We start from the raw sequence: 8,423 nt of genomic DNA, 5'->3' as shown, positions 1-8,423 counted from the left end.
ACCTCTCTAGCCCTCCTCTGCCTTTCTTTTTGGAGGCATTTTTTATAATAGCTGCTTAGGTTCATCATTACATTCCTTTTCTCTGAGGTGCTCACCTTCAGATGTTTTTTAACAAGATTCAACAAGGTACTACCAACACACACACACTCATTCACACACTCACACAAACACACACACACAGTGAAATTTAAAAACAAAAATGTTAGATGAGGCTGCAGAGACAGCTTTAGAGGTTAAGAGCACTTCCTGCTCTTCCAGCCAGATCTGATCCCCAGCATCCACGTGGAAGCTCACAATCATCTGTAACCATCATTTCAAGGGGTCAGTACCCTCTTCTGACACCTGCAGGTACCCGGTACACATGTGATGCACATACATTTCCGCAAGTGAAACAGTCACACTCATAAAAATAAACACATCTGTTTAAAAGGATTCTATTCCACAGTTCCACTTCTCCATTTCTTTAATCTATCATTTAGACACAAGCATATGACAGTAATGCAGCAAACTGTTTCTGTGCAGAGAAACCGACTCAGTGTTCATGCTTTTAAATTTCATTATCTCCCATAGAAATAACCTCCATATTTCATGAGGATTTCAATAAAAATAATAAAAATAAATAAATTCTACCATGTAACCTAATATCTACTAATTTTCCAGCAGGAAAGCTAGGCACATCATATAAATTATTTTTATCATTCGAGTACCTATGGAAAATGGATATTATTCTTTCCACTTTACAAATAAAGTGAATGCAGAGAGGTTAGGTGAAAAACCCAGGATTACAAACCTGACATTCAAGTCTAGTTCCATATGCTTGAATTTATGGGCACTAACCTAAAATACCACAGACTGTTAAACTGGATTCTTTAATATATGTCAGATGAGATATTAAATCATAAAAATAAACTTTTAAAAGATAAAAAGTATATAGAATTGAAATAGACATTTATAACCAAAAAGATTAGCCAGATATACTATGCCAGCATGTCTCTCCTCTGGCATAGTGACTTCACTTCTAGGTGTTTCAATACTGGAGAAGACACATAAAAGGAAGCTAGAACAAACTATCATATTGTGTTTAAGAATAACTAGTCTATATCAAAATTCTCCCCACCTGATCCTAGGTATACATGTTCAATCCAGTAAGCTTCATTAGCACTTAACTGCCTACTCTAAAAAAAGTATTTGTCTCTCACAGTTAAAAGTACAAATGCCATAACGCATCTCAAAATCAGAAAATTTTAACTTCTGATTAAAAACACTATCTTATTTCTCTGAATTTGAAAGTCTAAATGAAAACCCAAAACATTATATATATTTATCATATAATGAACTCTCTCTACCAAAATTATTTTTCAGATAGCTGGTCATCCATCAAAACACATGTGAAGAAGTCTAGATATTTAACAAAGAATAAACATTGCCAGGTCATCTTTATTTTCCTTAACAAAACACACACATGAAAAAATTCATTTATATATCATCATTATTTTACAAATATAAATAATACCAAGAATTCAAGTACAGCCAAGTGCAGACGCAGTTCCTATCTGTTAATATGTAAACATAAACTAACTATATACATCATGTGCCTTTGGCCCAGCTGCAAAGGAAAAGACATCAAAAGAAACACTGCCCTTGACTGTTGGTGCATCTTACTGAGAGTTCGTACCGATGCCTATGTAATCAGGGTTGCAGCTTTCAGTGTCACCTAATGTAAACACCTAAAAAGGTATTTCCTTCCCCACTGGCAAATATCTCAGGAGTTAAAATTTAATGATTTTAAATTCAAAATCCTAATTATGTTTCAATCCTTAACACTATTAAAGAAATTATTCCTAGCCAAAATTCCTATGTCAAAATGGGTATTACTTACAAGTTATAGATGTAGAAAACAAAAATGCTTTTTTGTTTAAACTTTAGAATGCACAAAGTACCTAACAGCTTCGTGGGTCTCTGCACACTCATTGACACCACGTGCTTTTACATTCAATGCCCAGTAGTCAGGACTTGAACACACTGAGCTCACTAGGCAATCTGAATTTGAATAATATTAAGCATATATCTAAAAGGCAAATTTTTGAGTACCACAAAAAAAAGCAATAACTGACATCAACAAGACTACAAACATCCAGTTGAAGGCACATGGAATTATTTACTACTATGTCACCAAAGGTTCTCCACTTGGTTCAAGATTAGAAACAGAATCATCACTGAGCACGGCTGACTTGGCTTCATCTGCTGGCGTTTCCTCGGTCTCAGTCTCTTCTTGTTGCTCCTCTGCTTCCTCTGAACCAGATGTGTCTTCACTCACTGTGCTTGTCTGCTCTGCCACTGGCAGGTTTTCATCTCTCTGCTCTGTACTATTATCAAAACCATCTTGTTCTTCTAAAGATTCTGAAAAGAGAAAGACAGAAGACTTCAGGAATAGCCAAATGTCAAAAGTGCTAAATAAGGCAAAATCAGAGATAAACTACACATGTACTAAGAAACAGTAGGATGGTCCAATACTACCTCTTACATCTTCCACAGCAAGCACTTAACTCTACAGCACACCACTTAGAAATGAGTATAACTGAGTGACTGACAGAAATAAACCCATATTTTCATACACAACAGGCTTCTAAAGATACGTCGGCAAGTTCAGTGTCCAAAACTCAAGGCCCAACAGGATGAGATACTGTAAATTTATTGATTTTTGATGACTTGACACAGACTTGAGTCACCTGGGAAAAGGGAACTGAACTGAAGGACCACCTCATTCAGATTAGCCTGTGGGCTTGGGGCATTTCTATTTTTTCTTCTTTTTTTTTTTTTCTTAGTTATGAATGCCTAGCCTTAGCTTGGCTTCTTTTTCTTTTTTTATAATTTATTTTATTTTATTTTTTTAAAAAAGAAAACAAACTATCTTTTTTCGTTTTACATACCAATTCCAGTTCCCACTTCCTCCCCTCCACCTACTTCCTTTCAACCACCCCCATCTACTCCTCAAAGAGGGTAAGGCACATCCCCAAGGCATTTCTTTTTTTTTTTTAATTTATTTATTTATTAAGGATTTCTGCCTCCTCCCCGCAACCGCCCCCATCAAGTCCCCCTCCCTCATCTGCTCGAAGAGCAATCAGGGTTCCCTGACCTGTGGGAAGCCCAAGGACCGCCCACCTCTATCCCAAGGCATTTCTTGATTAATGATTGATGTGGGAGAGGCCTGCACACTGTGACCTTGAGTTGTATTAGGTGGGCCTTTAATCCCAGCACTCGGGAGGCAGAGGCAGGCGGATCTCTGTGAGTTCGAGACCAGCCTGGTCTACAAGAGCTAGTTCCAGGACAGGCTCCAAAACCACAGAGAAACCCTGTCTCGAAAAACCAAAAAAAAAAAAAAAAAAAAAAAACCACCAAGGTGAGCAAGTCACAGGGAGCAAGCCAGTAAACACACCCCTCTAGTCTCTACTTCAGTTCCTGCCTCCAGTTTCCAGCCCTGAGTTTTTGACCCAACATCCCTCAGAGATGGACTATGACCTGGAAGTTGGAAGTTATAAGGTGAAATAAACTATTTCTTCCATGAAATTAGCAAGAGAACCCTAACTAGGACAATAAGGTGAGAGTCTAGAAAACAAATGTACAATCTCCTAAGTTCCTGAACAGAAAACAGTTTTCCTAACACTCTAGACAATGTATAAATTATGCTTTTGTGATGAGCACATATGAGCATGTATGTATGTGTGTATGTATGTGTGTGTATATGCAGGCAGTACTCTACAGACCTTATTATACATTTCCATTATTCAAGAATGAGAGAAGTCAAGATCCACCTTTACAACTCTAAGTCTTGTCTCTCTTTATCCCTGTCCAAGACACCCCGCCCCCCGCCACTATTTAAACTTAGGGATTAGAATATGCTCCATACTTTACTGTGCTAGGACAAAAAAAACAGTCTTTTTCCTTCTGTCTATACACAGAAAGTCTGTCCCTACATGAGAACTTACTCCCTTTAAATCCTAATTATTTTTTATTTTTAATTTAAATCTCTTAATAATAATAATTTAGTAATAAAAATTGATTAATTAAACTTTCTTAAATCCTTTAAATATTAAAGAATGAGGTGGGGGAGCGAGTGACAGAAGCAGTGAGAGCTTGGAGTCACCTAATTTTCAAGTCAAAGATAAAAATCCAGCTTTAAGGCATTTCCTTTTTTTATATATAATAAACTTAATATTCTTGCTAGCAGAAAAGTAATTAAACCACATCAGCTAAGCAAAAGACAAAATTTGCTATGCTCAAAATTGTTCTTTATGATAAACTATAAATGTCATTGATCCAAAAAAATCTGGGGGAAGGCCAGCCTGATTAAGAGTCTAGTAAAAGTCCTTGTAACATGTAGCCAAAATTTCACAAATAAATAGTTTTGTAAGAAAATGATAAGTATTATGTACACACCATTGTAAAAGTACTAGAAATGGATGGTTTAAGCACATTGGTTTTAATAAACACAAACACACCTTTTTGTCAGAATTTGGGAAATATTTTTAAAGTATTATCTCCTAAAACTTATATCCTGGATGCCCATCTACAGGATTAGTTACAACTACTTTCTCCTCAGAAACAAAAGGCTCAGACTCCACAATTAGGGGCATCCATATAGTAATATCTTACTGTATGACAATCCAAATAGTAGCAATCACACAAAGCAGTGAGGGATGGTCATAAATGATACTTGTGACACAATTATAGAAGTCTGGTTGTTATCATATGGAACTTAAAGGGCACTGCTGCACCATGGGAAGAAAAGCAATGAGTCACTCAGTTTTGTTAAATTAGCAGGGCAGAAAGGGCAAGCAAAAGTCTATGGATATATACAAATCACTTCTGCTACAAAACTCTATGGATATATACAAATCACTTCTGCTACAAAAGCAATCACCCTCTCCTGCAGAAAATTTAAGAGTTACCAACCATTTGTAATTCAACCCTCACAGAATTTATTCACAGTGGAATTTTAAGTCACAGCTTGGGCCTATGCTTGTTCCTTCCCAGTCCAGCTGTGGTTGACAGTTGTATGGCTGGGGCAGACTGAGGGGCCACTGGAAGAGGCACTGGGATTCATCTCTACTGCATGTACTGGCTTTTTTGGGATCCTATTCTCTTTGGATGTATTCCTTGCTCAGCATAAATGTAGTAGGGAGGGCCCTGGACCTTCCACAAAGCAAAGTGCCTTACCCTCTCTTAGGATTAGAGGGGGGGTGGGAGAGTGGGTGGAGGAGAGGAGTGAGTGGGAATTTGGATTAGTATTTAAAAAAAAAATCTAATAAATTAAAAAAAAAAAGAGTCACAGTTTTCCATACTCTCTAGCCATAAACCAGTATTTATTCAGCAAGAAATTTGTCATTTGTTTAGTAAGCCTTCTGAAACCAACCAATCAAGCCATAAAAAAAAAAAAAAAAAAAAAAAAAAAGCAAGCTAGGGGCTGGAGAGATGGCTCAGTGGTTAAGAGCATTGCCTGCTCTTCCAAAGGTTCTGAGTTCAATTCCCGGCAACCACATGGTGGCTCACAACCATCTGTAATGAGATCTGGTGCCCTCTTCTGGCCTGCAGACATACACACAGATAGAATATTGTATACATAATAAATAAATAAATAAATATTAAAAAAAACAAAAACAAAACAAAACAAAAAAAAAGCTAATAGCCAGGGTACAACCCACTAACACCACGTTTAAGTGAACATAGGCACATACCATTGGTTAAGTTCTAACACACAAACACAATAGCAGAGAGGTCAAGGTTCAAACTTTATTATATTAAACTTTTGTAATATTACTAACTTTAAAAACTTTACCAAGTCAAAGCCAATTTTAAAATTCTAGGTTTGTATAAAAAGCTAATACACAGAATGGAACTGGAATTTTAAACACCTATAATACATGAATTCAAAGAAATACCATGTGTCTCAATAACTAGAAAATATGACACAGTCTCCAGTCAAAATTATATTTCAGAAAATATATGGAAAACTAAAAACCTGTGAAATGATCAGTAGAAACTGAAAATAACCAAACTGCCTATTTATAAGTATTTCTCTTCTCTGGGGTTGATCTGTAAAACCAATCTTGATGGGAGCAACACTGAAAAAGAACTGGCGTGTTATACACCTACGACGCAAACCAGTCAGCATTTGATGTTGAGGGGTCAATTCCACCTTACAGGAAACCATACAAACAAGATCTAAAAGACCAGGTGCACAGAATTAACAGATATGGAACAATTCTACATTGAAACATTACAGTATTATAGTAAGACCACATACAATCCCTAAAGCACCAATTTCTATGAAAACATCATTTGCCTATCCTAATAAAAACAAAAACTGTTTTGTTTTGTTTAATGTAGCTTCAGTTTAAATTAGTTTGGTAATATAAAACAGTTTAAAATATGTTAGTGGCCGGGCGGTGGTGGCGCACGCCTGTAATTCCAGCACTCGGGAGGCAGAAGCAGGCGGATCTCTGTGAGTTCAAGACCAGCCTGGTCTACAAGAGCTAGTTCCAGGACAGGCTCCAAAACCACAGAGAAACCCTGTCTCGAAAAACAAAAAAACAAAAACAAAAAATGTTAGTATTTGACCATAAGATACCAAAAGACTAAGACTTAAGATAGTGACCTGAATGACCTGATTATATATGCAAAAAAAATAATTCAAATCAGGTTTAATATCTATAATGCAAAACAAACAAAAAGAGTATACCAAAATATGATGAAACAAAAATGATAAATCAATCTGTTTTGGTTCCTATTCCTATTCACCACCTTCCCTCTAAAATTACTAAAACAGCAGTGTTTTTCTACCAAATAATAGCACTTAGTAACTGACTGTTTAGGCTGAGCCTCAGCTCAGCTAGAAGTCGCAAACTCAAAACCATGTAACTGTATAATAAAAACACTACTGCTTCACCTATAAACACACATGTGCAAAAACATAAAAAGGGCCTTTAGCTTTGGATTTTTATCCTAGCTCTTAAAGAAAACTAAATAATCTAGCAAAATAATTTCTTTTTTCTTTGTGGGGAAATCAAAACTTGGCCTTCTTATAGTGCTCACTATATATGTACACTGTACATATCCCTCCTCATCATTAAACTGAAGTTGGCAACTTCAATCTTTAAGTACATAGGTTGTAAAGAAGGCATTTTTGCTTTCCTTCGGGTCAGTATATTTAAGGAACAAAGGCATGAATTTCATCCCAAGTCATAAGAATGACTCAATAAATAATTCAATTAAATTATAACTAGGTTTTAAAAAATAGTTAAAATTCAAAATGTAGAATATTATATAGTTATTTATCACTAGTGAACAATTCAGTTAAACAAATTATGAGTTTCATTATGAAGCAATAACCTAAAACTAAATCATTAGGTGGAAATGTTTAGGAAAAAGGAATCAGAAGATCAAATTATATCTATATCTTACACAAAATAAAAAAATACTCAGAAGCTCAACATAAACAAATGTTGAAACATCGTGAGGAGTCTGACATATACACAGGAACCAACAACATTTTCAGTATCAAATGGTAAAATATCATAAGAAACACTAAAAACAAAATTCTTATTCGTTCAATAGAACCTAATAGTAACAGTATTCTGCATAAAAGAAAAAATAATACCAGATTACCAAATTTCATATTTTATAAAGTCTACTTAACTATCAGTACTAGATAGAAGCCAAGAATTTATATATCATAGAGTGAATAAAAGATATTTTCAACTAAAGCAATGACCTAGGCCCTAGATAATCATAACTGAGTAATGGAAACTATTTTTTTTTCAAATATGGTAGCAAAGAAAGCAGCACTAGACTCACACAATAATGTGGAGACCTCATTGCGCTGATTACAGAGTCCATGACTAGAATCTTAGACACAAAGCATTTTGGGAAGGACTTCCCTCATCAGCAGCATTATCAGTGTTGGAGAGGAGCACAGCTGGCGCTCTCTCTCCACCTAGATGGGGACTCAAGGACCAAATGTGGCTCAACAAACTTTCATGGCAAGGGCTTTTGCTCACTGAGTCATCTTCTGACCTCAGTTTTGGGGGGAGGAAAAACCAGTCAACCACTTCAATGTCCATTGGCAGAGTTAATTTTTTATATAGTTATGTATTGTATCATTTTATCATAAAAGAAAATAAGGAATCTAAAAGCAAGTCCTTGTTGGTATGTCATACCTGGTACAGTTTTAGAACTATAGCAATTAATACCACTAGTTTCTCGTATTTTTGTTATAATCTGTTATCAAAGTATCTGGATGTACAGTAAAAAAAGTTCAAGGATTAACATGATTTTGTCTAGGTCTCTTTGGTGAAATTAGATTCCAATGTTCTTCTGAAAAGTGATACAGAAAATTTAAAACCCTCACCCTAAGTGTGAATTCT

At 35.7% G+C, this 8,423-nt stretch overlaps 1 protein-coding gene across 2 annotated transcripts in view; it reads right to left on the bottom strand.

The window, feature by feature from the left end:
* Positions 1-311: 311 nt before the first annotated feature.
* The window catches only part of LOC121439101 (endoplasmic reticulum junction formation protein lunapark), a 55,423-nt gene continuing 47,311 nt past the window's right edge, over positions 312-8,423 (bottom strand). Inside the window, exon 13 of one of the 2 annotated variants that reach the window (XM_041639603.1) lies at positions 312-2,400. In XM_041639603.1, coding sequence (XP_041495537.1) covers positions 2,165-2,400 — 236 coding nt within the window. In that variant the 3' untranslated portion in view covers positions 312-2,164. The remainder of the gene's footprint in view (positions 2,401-8,423) is intronic. The other variant, XM_041639604.1, reaches the window with a different exon arrangement.

The sequence above is a fragment of the Microtus oregoni genome, unplaced genomic scaffold, assembly GCF_018167655.1.
Source record: "Microtus oregoni isolate MIOR12 unplaced genomic scaffold, Mior012 000060F_002, whole genome shotgun sequence".
Lineage (NCBI taxonomy): Eukaryota > Metazoa > Chordata > Mammalia > Rodentia > Cricetidae > Microtus > Microtus oregoni.
The sequence above is the reverse complement of the archived record's forward strand: the minus strand, read 5'-3'. Positions and strand labels throughout refer to the sequence as shown.